Genomic DNA, 14,420 nt, shown 5'->3' on the forward strand with positions numbered 1-14,420 from the left:
AACCAATTTAGTTCCAAATTAATGAATTTTCTTTTGGGAAGTTTAACAGCCTCTTCAATAGTCTAGATTTAAAAAAAAAAAAAAGAAAAAAAAAAGCTAGCAAGAGTAAATAAATAGAATAGTCTCAATGTTTTATTTACATTTTTTTGCCACCCCCCACCCCTCCCATAGAACAATATAAACTATGCAACTGAGGGTTTTTAGCATTGATATATTTATAACATACACTGTAAGAATAAAATTGTACCCCCTTATCAATATCCATAATTTATTGAATGTAATACATGTAGTTAAAAAAAAAAACACCCACTTTTCTACATAACCGGTGGTTTTTAAACATTGGGCATCACAAATTTATTTTTTTGCTTTTCTCTGCAGCAAAGTATAATGATTACCATAAATGCTGTGACTTAGAGCTTTACCATGAAACCATTCCCACGACGCACACAAGCACACCCCATCATATAATCCAGTGCAGGTGGGTCCATCCACCTCCTCCATTAACACTCACGCTGCCCTAACAAAGATCCTGATCTTCAACTGTGCCACTATTCAAACTCTCTAATCACTTCTCAGTACAGTTCTACTTATACATTTCACCAAGCACAGAAAAATTACAAACTAAGGGAATTTTGCACAAGATAAAACAGTCATATACTAGAGATGAATCAAGAAGAGACCTTACAAGTGCAGATGCTCAATCGTCCTAGAGTATCCAGTCACCACTGATATTAACATCTTTGAGAGTTTGGGTGAGACAACGAGCTAGTATCAGTTCACGGATTCCTTAATGCAACTGTACCTTGTCGCAACTTAAACGTCCTGTTTAAGTTATACAGACAAACCAATGTTCACCAAGAGTACCTGATGAACATGCCAATCACTGCTGAAATTGTATTCTATATAGAGATTATGTATGTCCTATCTTCTGAATATATATGCATACCTATATTTATTTATTTATTCAGCATGTATGCTTGGAAAATATGTTGAGAATGTTTTAAAAAAAAATATAAATATTTCCAGCCTACCACCACACATCTCTCCCCACTCATAGTTCTCTGCCTACTGAACAACTGCATCGAGAATGTTCTCAGACTACAATACAGCACAATCTAGGAAGATAATTTTTACGTAACCGTTAAACAAGTCACCTGGCATCGCATTACTTTGCTGATTTGGAAAACAGTGATCATGAAACTGAAACAGTTGCCTCCTTATCATATTTGCTGCTATAAAAGGGCACAGCAAGCTACTGGGCAATGCATTTGGCACTATGGACTTTTATCTTCAGAGATGACTAAGAAGTCTAATTCTCTTGAAAGTCCAATATGCAGCGAAGAACACCACCTATGCTCTGAGAAACAAATGTCCCACATGGCTCACATAGTGCAGTTAAACGTATCTTGACGTGTTTCTGCAGATTTAGACTAGAGTTACGGGCAGCAGTCAAAGCCTTCTTTCTTTCCACTTCAAATGTCTTCACAAGGCAAAAACCTCTTGGGGAAAATAGGACAGAGTGAAGAAACCTCGATGAGTTTAGCTGACACTTCTGTAATGGGTCTTGAGTCTCTAACAATTAGTGCAGCATTTATGTTTCCCGTACTGAAAAGCCTAACTGTCGAGATGCTATTCGCTATGAGAAATTAAGCACTTGTCTGAAGAGTCTACTCTTCCTATCCTACTAGCTGCCTGCACTCCAAAGATTATTTTTTAAAAGAGAGGGGTGGGAAATGTCCTTATATGAAAGGATAGGGGGGATCCACTGAGCAACTACACCACGGGAGAAACAGGCTCATGCAGTAATTGCATGGACTTGTCATAATATTCCCTGTCACTGAGAAACAGGTGCCAGAACAGATGGAAAGAAAAAGCAAAGCTAAAAAAAATAAAAAATTCTTCAATTCTTGTCAGAATTTTTCTACTGACTGGTATATAACATACTAAACACTGAACAAAGTAAGTTCCTAAGTGCAGACAGCATCAGGGCACTATCTTGAGGTATATGAGGCTTAGCAGGACCCCTGTAGCAAAGAAAACGTCTCAATAAGAGTTTCATCAAAAACATTTGTTTCTACATTGTTTCCAAGAAGTACAATTCTACCAGATCAGCCAATATTTTTGAAGAAAAATATCTGATCAATTCTAAGGCACATCTATTTTCACCTAACGATAATCAAATGAAACAAAACAGACTCATTCTATAAACTTTGCCGAGTGATGGGGTTTTTTTCAAAGACACACACACACGCCTATGAGTTTCTGTGTTCTTTTTTTGAGGGCGAGTGTTGCATTTCGTGTACAACTACGAAGTTCGTACTTGCTATTATGCTTAATCATCTGCTGGGTACATCAAGTACAAATATTTATCACCCGATAACTGTTTTGATCACCTCAAAGCATGCTCTCAATGAGTTAAAGGCAAAATGAGTCAATGTCAACAACCAGATTACATATTCATTTGTTTCCCAAAAGCCTACATGTAGAAGCTGCATTTCCCAATTTCAGGAAGAAAAAAAAAAAAGAAAGGGGCGGGGGGAGAAGACAAAAGTGAAATTTCAGTTTTTCGTAACAGGAGAACGATTCGTACTTCACTTTTTTGGGTTGTAAAGCAGAAGATGAGTGGTACTTTTATATTTGAAAAAATAAAATAAAATCCAAGAATGAAGTTTCTACATATAGCCAAATCCTATGACAGATGACTGCTCGATGACTACTACTTAAGTCAGACTTGCCAACTAATTTAGTCACAGCAATTATCCACTCATTATTCTAGTTAGACTGCTTGACCTTATTTGCCTGATCCAAAAACTGATTACAATTCCTGGGATTATCGAGTCTGCTGCAGTCCGTGCTCCCTCCCCCATTCCAGAGGGTCTAGACTACCTAAACACAGGCTCGTATTCTCGGAAAAGCCAAGGTCTTAAGGTAAGATGTCAGAATTTATAGACATGACTAATTCTCTAAACCCCTACTGACCTCGTATTAGGTGCCAAGCCTCTTGGTGCCATTGAACACAGACAAGGGATTGCCATAATGCTCACATTCAGGAAGTGACCCTGAATTTTGTGCCATTGATCCTTGCTACCTAAATATAACAGAGTTATTCTATATTACTCCAGTTTAACCAGCCACAGTTCGCTTTTAAATAACCATAAAAGCAAAAACTCACCTTTTTTTTTAGTTTTGTCTTTCTTCTTTCTAAAAGGGTGAAAACATGTAGGTAAAATAATTTAAAGTCATTTTAGCACATTTAAACAACATCTACTTTAGAAAAAAGTAAGATCTCAATGGAAGAAAGGATTAATGGAACCGAACAAACCAGTAATACTGACAGGAAGACTGCTTTGTAACAAATCCTCTATAGTCTACAGAGAATGTTTTAGAAAGTGTAAAAATTTGGACTTGTCAAAATATTTTTTTTTTAATGTTGTTTCACCCAATAATCAAATTTGAACAAAAGTAAGAATTTGTACAATTTTATCTTCAGAGACACATATTTTTGTAGCTTTAGAATTGTTTGACTCAGTTTTACTTACCTGTCATTCTCATGAGAGTCTTCCTGTGGAATTTGTAGAGGTAGAAATGATAACTCACATTCCTCTGGCCTAGAAAAGTATTGATATTTACTATAATGTAAACCAGTATTTTAACTGCTAGACAGATTTTATCCAAGCTAAGATGATTTTAAGGAGCTGCTGAATATACAGAATTTATCTCCTCTTTAACGCATAAGAGGGATATACATCACATCTGAGTTAAATCTGTCTGCAATTAAGAAGTCAAGATAGCTAAACTACTGTTGTCTGTATTTTTACCATATTATTTTTTGCATTTGCCTCAAAAAACATGAGAAACGCTAGAAAAATACAACAGGTCATGGCATACTTGAGATCTGCCAGTGTTTTGATAAAAGCAAAATCCTTCCGCTGACTGGAGGGCATCCAACGGTGTTTTTCAGCCAAAGCTAGAGTCCTTGCACCAAAACCAAACATCGCTGAGAACCCAAACCGCAAGAGCTTGCTTGGAGTACTGAAAGTACAGACATCTACTGGTTGAATATGTCCTAAAATTTCAACAATAAAAGTCAGAAATCACAAATAACATCTGTATTTCAAATGGAACACAACTTAGCATTTCTTTTGCACCTAATTTAGCAGGCTCTTCTCTCTTTAGGAAGCCAAGTTTTACTAATGGAAACCAGAATCAATCTAGATACAATTAAGACTTGCTAGTCTATAAAACTAGTCATTTCAAAGAACAACGTTCAGATGCTTCAAAATGTTAAAAAAATTATGGCAAAAATTCAGCTACTTCATCAAGCTGCAAAAGGTCTGACAAGTCAATTCAAATTTTCAACAATTAGTATCAAAGAAAACGTAATATTGCTGCATAAATATTTGCAACCACCAAATATTTTTAATGACTGAAAATTGTACTGGAGGAGATATGGGAGCTCTTAAATATAGGTTTTAACTGTATTTATTTTTACAGTTATAGAGTTTGGACATCTAATTCTGTTCAAGATAGGGTATATAATTTTTTTCCATAGCAGAACCTGGGTGGTTTCCATTGGATTGAGCGTCTCTGATTATAAGACAGTTTTAGATTCTGTCTGTAAAGGCTCGTATCTTACTATCTAAGAAACAGAGCAACTCCTGACTGCAAGGTCTAGAAAACAGATACTCAAGATGGACCTTCCTCATTATTCTCTTTTTTTATTTGGAAAAATAAAAGAAGTACCCTAAATAAAAATGCTTTGAGAAGAATATTAATATTGCTCAACTAAGTATTTACTATTTCCTAAAACCTGAAAACAAGGTTTGCACTAGCAACCTAGTTTTTCCTTTTAGCATAATTACATTTTCACATTCAAACACCTATTTATTGTGCAGACCAAACGGCAAGGGATACAAGTTTTTTTCTACTAATAAAGCTTTCTTATGGAAACTGTGTTTAAAAGAAATGCACCCAGAACTAAAAAGCTGAATGATACTTTCTCAGAAATATGACAATGCTTTCCTGAAAAGTCCAATCCTAACCACTTCCTCAAGCTGAAAGTACTGTGTATTCTCCTATTGTCTTCAGCAGGTACATTAAAGTAAATTAATCAAGTGATTATGCAAGCAATCGGTAGTAACACTCACAGAGTAACACTATTCACACAATCAAGTCTGGAAAAGGTTACTTATTGCATTAAAAGCTCATCAGTAACAGGGCATGAATGCAAAAATCAGACATTAATCCATGGCAGATTTTAGTTGCCAAAAGATGAGGTCCACATGCTTTCCTACGAAACTATACTCAAAGAACCGTAACTTTTCCGGTACACTATAAATCAGAATAGAATCATCGGGGTTTAAAAGTCTTACAATATAGTTTACAGTGATATAGCATAATGGGAAGTCTTTATTAAACCACTGGTTATGGCAAACTTCTAAATGCTGCTTCATTATTTAAAATCTGACAATGTATGTAAAAATATTTACCCATTATGATGTGCAACGTTGCAGTCACTGCATGCTTAATACCATAGAGAGTGTGGGCCAAAATATTAGTAGTACCTGTAAAAGTGAACACAAACGATTGTAGAAATGAGAGATACAGAATAGTAAAAAAAAAAAAAAAATATATATATATATACACACAAGATTTTTTTGAATGAAGAAACAGACATTTATTGCATTTTCAGAAAAGAAAGCCTCTGCACAAATTACTTAGTCTTGGTAACAGCAGAAATGCTGAACAGTACAAATTAAAACCATTAAAACTTCCAGAGGTTTATAAAATTCTCTCTGCAAATTCATTCATAAAGTGTCATTAAAGCCAACGGGGGGGGTGAGGGGTGGAGGGAAGCTTTGCAAAAATTGCCCTTTTTTTTTTTTTCAAATCATCTCCCTAAAAATCACTTCTATACCTAAAAATCACTTCTTCTATACCTATCTGCTGTACTGAGCAACTGTACTAGAAGACAGATTATCTAGTAAGATATATTTGGGGATTATTTTTAAGTTGGCAAAATAATGTAATACCCAGCAGGTGTAAAACTGTACATGTCCCAGACAAAATTCTACTAGATCTAGTCTAAGATAGCTGCTGTGCCTCCTGCAGACTACATTTTACATTCTTAGAAGCAATAGTGAATAAAATTAATTATTGCATAACAGCTTTACATATAAGAACACATTAATGAATGAAAAACAGAGAACATAGAATTTGCCACGTGTCTGACAAATTGTCAGCCGGCATTGACAATTAAAATGTGCATTAAAATGGACACATCTAACTTGTCTTTGTCATTGCCTGGACATCGGCAGACCAGTTGCACTACTAGCCACCAGATAGAAGAGATTAATTTATTTTGTAACAAGGGAATGAGTAGTAAATCAGCTGATAAACAGAAATCAAAAAGTCAAGTACTAGCAATGTGAGCATGGAGTTGGAAGAGAGAGTGGAAAACTAGCTAACAGTTTGTCAAAGAAAGAAGCACCGTTCCGGAGACCCATGTTTGGTGGTGATTGATATGTCAAGTCACTTTACCTGTGTAAGAAACATGGATATATACATAAACTTTGCCCTTCTGCTTTAATGTATAGGACATTGTGTACCTGTGTGTCAGCTGACTTAAACAGCAATTTATTTTAAAAATCCCGAACAAGGAATGGTTGCATCTTTCCTAAATGGGTAGAGTTTTAACAGAATTTCAAGTTGATTTTTTCACTGATCACATCTCTGGTCTTTCTTAGCCAAGCAGCAGGGCCACAGGATTCACTTCTGCAAAAATAAAGAACCAGGGCCTGCCGCCACCAAGCAGGCAGAATATTGAGCTCCTTTATATAACTGATTAAGGGATGAATAATTCAATAACGGATTAATTAAAATAACAAAAGTTACAAAAGAACAATTTAGAACCTAACATCCCATAAAGGAATGAGTTCAGTTAAATTTTCAAATCATTTTCTTGTTGCTTGAATTATTAAATATGTTACAGCAGCAATAGACAAGTCTGGATGTTAAATTTGCCTGAAGTTTTATGGAAGCATTTAGACTTGTCTTTCAAAAGTGAGGGAGAGAAGAGAGGAAAGGGAAAGGCCATCACATTTCAAACAAGAGGCACTCAATAATTAAACAAGCATCACATACTAGACTGAAAAATTATGCTCATCCCAAAACTCCGCAATCTTTGATGTCACGTTAGTGGTAGAAAAAAAAAAATACTAAATTTGGAAAGACTGACATACATAGTTACAAAGCTCTAAAGGCATCTTGTCATTCTTATTCAGGAGTACAGGCTTCATTTTTTTTTTTTTTTTTCAATAATTTCTCTGAATAAGAACTTGTAAAATAACTGGGAATTGTATCTCAGTATCTCACAGAGCACCTGTTATGTCCTTAGAGCACCTTAGTCTCTGAAAGTAATTCAGAATACTCAGAACCTCATGGAAAGCCTTCATAACGTCAGAGAGAGGAGCTCTGAGTAAGGCTCTCAGGGCTCCTACTATGTGAAGGAAGTGAGTGAGGGAAATAAGTGAGTGAGGGAAATAAGTGAGTGAGGGAAATAAGTGAGTGAGGGAAATAAGTGAGTGAGGGAAATAAGTGAAGGACATCTATTAAGGTAACAGATACAAAACATTCTTTGATGTCTACATCTCCAGTGGTACACGGAAGAAATCAGGTTATGTGCAGTTTTATTCTTTGAACAATTAAAAAAGTAATTTCATTCACCTACTTCTCAAAATTTTATAGGTAACTACACTATTACTTTCTTTCTTCTTTTCCTTAAAAAAATAATGTTTAAATAAACCCAGCAAATTGGGATGATGAACTACTTTGAAAGAAGAATAATCTGACAACTTCAAAAGCTAAATACAAGTCTTCCCTTTTTCCTCTGAAATGAAAGTCTCTGTAAATACACTAACAGAAATCCAGTTTACTGAGAATATTACAATTTCAATCATTTATAGCCAATAATTTATTTCCAACAACTCAACAAAAAGTAATTTGAACTTTCCTTTCTGTACAATATGCATAAAAAAGAAAAGACAAAAATGTAGCTCTAGACACCATTTACTATACAAAATCATAGAATGGTTTGGGTTGGAAGAGACCTTAAAGATCATCTAGTTCCACCCACCCTGCCATGGGCAGGGACGCCTTCCACTAGACCAGGTTGCTCAAAGCCCCATCCAACCTGGCCTTGAACACTTCCAGGGATGGGGCAGAATAGTGAGTTTTTTCAATTCAGTGACATACAATACAGTTCTATAAGGAAAATTCAGGTACAAAAAAAAAATAGGTTTGACCTAAAAAGCAATTCTTCACAGAATAATACAGGTATATGCCCAATACAATTTCATGTTTGAATGGCTTATGACTTTCCTCTAGATTCAACTAATTCTGCTTAGCCAGTGAAGCTAGCTAAAGTAGCAGCTCAAAAATACTCAAATATTTCCTTCAATCAAATTTTTCCAACTCTTATAAACTTTTATGGGAACCTCTCCAAAACAAAGGAAATCACACAAAGAGCAGATCATTACAAGTCATTCAAATCGTGTCTATTTCCTGTAAATTGACAACAGGGAAGTTGCTATTCTGCAAAAAATATTTTTCTTTGTCACCGAAGACCACAAGGCGGAATATACTTCTGAAGATCAGGCTTGGTATGTCTTAAAACTGGGATTCCTCATTTTAGTAAGAGTAATTTATCAATACAGATGGCAGCACAATAACAAATGACCACAGCTGAAGTCAATACCAATCTTCATACAGACTTTAATGAGAGTTAAATCTTATTCTTACTAAACAGGATAGGCACAAGTAATTGCATCCTTCTCTTAAATCTGCGGAGCTCATTAACATTTGCAGAAGTAAACAAGACAAAATCCCACCCTTTCATGACTCCTGAGAAAACAAAGTTCTGCCTGTGTTCAAAAACATAAGAAATGCATCCACCCTTCGACAAGTTGAAGAGCTAGAACATTCACAGTTTTGCAGTAGCAAGTACATCACCTTCTCTAAAAAACTCTTAATACATGCCTAACAGCATTTTGGTTCCAGTAATGACTGAATAATGTCTCATTACCCAGATCCTATACAAGCAGGATGCCACACCAAAAAAAAAAAAAAAAACAAAAAAGAAAAAAAAGAGAAGCTTATAAACAGAACCAAAACCAATTAAAGTTATCGTACAAAAAAAATTAGAATATAAGCTTTGATGATTTAAGTGGTGATTCAACAATAGTGGTTTTAATGCTATTATTCATCTTCCCAAGTATCTAAACCTTTTTCTCCCCCCTGTGTAAGCTTGGAATATTATTTACCAGTAACAAGATGGTTCCCCTGAACACTATCGTATTACTTCAGAGACTTATAACCTTCTCTGATGCTCATGTATGGGCTTGCACCCCACACAGATTACTAACAGTCACATGTTTAGATCTCCCTCCAACTACTCAATTTACTGTAAAAAGGTTTCATCCATACAACTCCAGCATCTCTGTCACCAATGGTTTTTTTAAACAGAAACAAAGAAGATTTTATTATTCAAAAAAATATAATTCTGTTCAAAATATTAATCCATTTTCCTGACATTACAAACAACTTCCTACAACCTCCTTCCTATGAAAAGTGAAAAAGTGTCACAGTAAGGACAAAGTATCTGCAGGTCATGTAAAGCATGACTGATGAAGGTACCAAACAGAAATTGTAGAGAAAAAAAATTGTCCTTGGAAGTGCAAGCACTTCTGCGGTACAATTAACTTAATTAACCAGACAACATGAATATTCATAAGGCTGTTAATGTCTCCCCCATCCAAACAGATAAATGTGATGTAATGACTTCCTAGTCAAGCATAGCTAAAATTCTGATGAAAACTGCACCAACATTTTGGTTCTTTGCCTGAAATATCACGGAAATTAACAGGCCCTCAGTAATATTTTATTTTCTGAATTAATTGGAAATCATGAATTTATTTAAATGAACCATTTAGGACCAAAAGGTTCCCAGTCATCAGATATAGATTGTCTCTTGTTCTGTAACAACTGGATAGCTTTTTTTAATGTCCTCCCAGTTCCCCCTCCCCTTTCTCCCATTCCCCCTCAGTACAGTTTCTTAGCAGTAGTTCCCATAGCAACAAACACTCTTGCTAATGGCCAGCAGTACAACTGCAGCCTTCCCCACATCTCATCCATTTGATTTGGACCAGAAAAGGCAGCTCAGTAGAGTATTTTAGTATAAACACACTCCCCTCCGGACCTTTCTCTTCAGGAGTTGACCTGTTTCCAGAGCTGCTCCTTCCCACCAAGTTGGCTGAAACTTCAAAATGCTGTCTTTACTACTTATAATAGAGGATAAAACCAGATTTTAAGCCACTCAAATAATGCTATCCCATAGCAGAGTTTCTATTTTTACTCGGCTGGAGAATCGTAATAACTTGGTATAATGGATTTCGAGGGGCGGGCGGAATTAATTGACCATTGAGTTCCATCTTCTTCATGTACACAAGTATCATAATTATCTGTTTCTTAACTGTCTAATTTTTGGAATATCAATAACATGGAAATAAAATAACCTATAGATTATTTTAAAGAACCTATCAAGAAGTTTTTCACACTATCATTCTATAAATTGTCCTCACCCTCTTTTAACAGTCTATGGCATTCTGTGTAACAAGCCATACAGGATTCTTTGGGGTTTACAAATCTTTCTTGATCATGACATATTTGACTTAAACTGAAGAGAGTAAGCACTAATGATGAGGCACGGTGACCTAAGCATGCCCAAACAGCTTGGAGTCAAGTGCTGGAGAAATTCCGGCTCAAGATCATCAAGATGTTCACAGCAAGTGAGCTGATAAGTGATGGTCCAACTGCTGTACTAAAATTCATTTGCTTCATGTCTTTGAGATTGCTGTATCTTTTACCAATACATTTCCAAGCTTTTTAACTTGAAAAAAGCTAGTGTGATCTTGCATTTTTACAAGCAACTGCTTTTATAAGTGCAAAGCAAGTCAGAGCACTTAAAAGCTGCTCGCTCAGTTCAGAAGCGACTTGCTCCTTTTTCTGTAGAAAACTGAAAACAATGATTTGCTGTTAACCTGGCTGCAGGAATTTTTTCCTTACCAGTTAAAAACATCTGAGAAATTACATCAAGTAGTCACATCAACATCCACACCAGAGGGTAGTGTCCATGCAAAACTACGCCTCCTCTTTTAAAAAGAAGTGATTCATACACCAGTCCAGAATCAACCCTGCCTGTACTAATTCTAGTTAAGCCTCCCTGCCCGGCTCAAGTTATACTCCGAGAAGGGCAAATACAAGAAGTGGGAGAAGGGACAACCCCCCACCACAAAATAAACAAACAAAAAGAAGCCCACAAGATGCGAGTACAAGTTAATAAAGGAGCAAGAGGATTTTTTCCAGAGAGATGCGTACATTTTCAGGTCTGTAGAAGTAATAGAAAGAGAAAGCAGTTTTGCGTGCACAGTATTTTTTTTTTATATATATATAATCCACAAAATGTATTCCTGGGACACCATTTAAAAATAGACCCTAAGCAAGAATCCAACTGAGAATCCTGCCAAGAAAACTAGATAGAGAAGTGAAACAGCATGGCTTATATTAAGGAAATTCTAGAAAACAAAGTTTTCATTTGGTGTCACTTCTAGCAGCAAATAAAGACAAAACTTAATCTTTGCACAGATCAGCTGAAAATTATTTTAGTTTTCTTCTTCCTGGGCTTCTTCCTTTAGGCAAAGAGCTCATCTGTGCCATTACTATAAATTATCATAATGATTTAAAATCTAGTCATTTGTAATCAATCTAAATCACTAATTTAGGGCATTTATTTAATATCTCCCTTAAGTAAATGAAGCTTTAGCACCAAGAACTACCTTTAGTACCCAAAACTGTAAAAAAATGCCAGAAGGACTTAAAACAGATGACCTACCAAATGTAACAGTAGCTTTTAGTCTCACCTGCTGGTATGACTCCAAGAGGCACTGGTGCTCTGACAGGTGTTGGTATATAGTCTGTGTCTTTTCCAGCATCTATCTGGGCTTTAAGTAGTAGACCATGAGCAACTTCGCTGACGGATCCGTCTCCACCAACACAAACTACCCTATTACAAAACAAAAATGCTAAACAGTTCAAAACAAACTCTTCCCATAGCTGAGCAAACAAGTGGAAGGCAGCTATCACACGCCCTATATAGCAATATTTCAAATAGCTAAAAACTATTCTTTAAGAACGAGTTAGGGCTTCACTGTCAGATCAGTGAATGTTAACTAACCAGATATAAGCATCCTTATTTCTGCTTTCTTCTATCTGAGTAGGAGTAAATACATCTAACAACTTACAGAATACTTCTTACCTTATCACGTTATTCATGTGAACTGATCAGAGGGAAGAGTTAAGCACATGCTCAAGTGCCTCAGTGGAAAAGTTCTTTAAATCTTTCGATGCTGACCCACACAAGTATTCCAAAGCTTTTTAATTGCCCTTATAATAACAACTCACCAAATACTACAAAAAATAAAAATACTTGAAAATAGCTAATTCCACACACTATGCAAGCAGTTGAGGGATTTAGCAAGGTATAAAACCCTAGTGCCAGCAATCCTTTGCATGAAGGTACTTAATCACTGCTTCTGGAGCATGTAATTAAACTCCCACCTGCTGTGGTTATAGAGAGAAATGCATTTGTCTGTAAAAGCTCTGTTACAGCAAACATCTTTTTTTTTTCTTTTCTGTTTTTTTTTTTTTTTTAATTATCATTATTTAGCTAACTATTAAACTGATTCTCCAAATTAGTAAGGTTTGAAAGTTAAACGTTTTTAAGGTAAACACATTTTAATCATAAAAACAGTAGTAGTACACTCCAAGCATTTACAATATAAATATCAGATTTACTTTAGGAGGCACTTACTTAAAATATCTTTTTCTCATGTATCTGTATGAATGCAGTTGTGAAACTATGTCCAATAATTCAACCAGATAAAACTGGCAAGCTCTTTATAAGAAAAGACTCATTATGTTATTAAATATTTAAATTAAATTATCTCAGCTCCTTTAACATTTTTCTTCAGTTCCTATTATTATTTCCTAGCTATTTTTTAATTTCTCTATTTTTAGGAATATTTCCTGTATTTATCTAAACACTGCCCACATTAAAAAAAAAAAAAAAAAAAGCACAAGTTTGGAGCACATTTTCTTCCTGCTCATAATGAGGAGTTATCTCCTGTCTTTTGTCTAATTTTTGGTTTAGATTGGCAGAAGCTTTTAAGCTGAGGAGTAAAACAGAGCAGCAAAATCAGTTAGTCTTTGTAGTCTGATAAATTGTACACTTGGAAGGACTTATGTGGATTGTCTTCTGGCTATTAAAACATTTCAATACAGATACATTTTCTTCTCATTTTGGGGGACTGTGTTTGTTGTTATTTGAGAGAGATGAAGATTCCAAGGAAAAACATAAAAATGTTGCTAACTTTAATTTTTATTAAATCAAGCCTTTTTTGGCTGGAAAAAGAGATGCCATCAGGGACCAGGGAGTCCAAAGCTAATCAGTGAGAACCTACTACACATAAGGAGTAGAAAGTCTTAAGCAAACAGATTTGACTAAGGTCTTGAAGAAGGTTTCTCAGAGGAAGAAACATCTGTCTAACCATCAGACACAAGTTTCTTAATCAACTCTTCACTAAAGTCTGACTGACCCAGGCTACTCTAAAAAATAACTATAATACCTGAGGCTCCTGATTAGGGAAGAAATACATGCATGTATATTGTGTATTTCTGTCACTGTACAAACAAGAAAATGCACTCTCTCCAGTTGTCAGCAAGGCTTGGCCCCAAGGTAGGGGAAAAAAGCACACTGCCAAGTTGGCAAAGTACCTAAATTTCCAGTGTTGGTAAAAAAAAAAAAAAACCAACCAAAAAAACCAGATAGCAAAAAAGGTGGAATATATGAAATACATGACATATGCCTATGATCTTGCAAAACAGAGTGGGAACTGGAGAAATCAGAGAACAAAAATTACATATAGAAATAAACAGCTTTGACAAAGAATTACAACATAGCAGTATTGCTTACAGGAAGCACTGAGATACAAACTTCCAATTTACTACCGCAAATCGTAAGCTTCAATTTACTTCATATGCTGTTAAACATGTAAGGGACCATAGCACAAAACCTACCTTACCTTTTACCACCACATACAGTGCCTTCTGCATCTTAAAGGAGGTACAGAAGTGCTAGTGTATTTTCTGAACACGGAACTCGTGAGACCCCACCTGGAGTACTGCATCCAGCTCTGGAGTCCCCAACATAAGAAGGACATGGACCTGCTGGAGCGTGTCCAGAGGAGAGCCACGAGGATGATCCGAGGGCTGGAGCACCTCTCCTATGAGGAGAGGCTGAGAGAGCT

The 14,420-nt window shown here is 35.8% G+C and overlaps 1 protein-coding gene across 1 annotated transcript in view; it reads right to left on the minus strand.

Annotated features, from left to right (window-relative positions):
* Positions 1–14,420, minus strand: part of CERKL (ceramide kinase-like) — a 34,909-nt gene that overhangs the window by 2,540 nt on the left and 17,949 nt on the right. The window contains exons 5-10 of the mRNA XM_009885626.1: positions 11,976–12,118; positions 5,490–5,564; positions 3,889–4,066; positions 3,540–3,608; positions 3,173–3,201; positions 2,980–3,088 (exon numbers count right to left, since the gene is read on the minus strand). Coding sequence (XP_009883928.1) covers positions 2,980–3,088; positions 3,173–3,201; positions 3,540–3,608; positions 3,889–4,066; positions 5,490–5,564; positions 11,976–12,118 — 603 coding nt within the window. The remainder of the gene's footprint in view (positions 1–2,979; positions 3,089–3,172; positions 3,202–3,539; positions 3,609–3,888; positions 4,067–5,489; positions 5,565–11,975; positions 12,119–14,420) is intronic.

Source organism: Charadrius vociferus, unplaced genomic scaffold (assembly GCF_000708025.1).
Source record: "Charadrius vociferus isolate BGI_N301 unplaced genomic scaffold, ASM70802v2 scaffold315, whole genome shotgun sequence".
In the NCBI taxonomy this organism is placed as follows: domain Eukaryota; kingdom Metazoa; phylum Chordata; class Aves; order Charadriiformes; family Charadriidae; genus Charadrius; species Charadrius vociferus.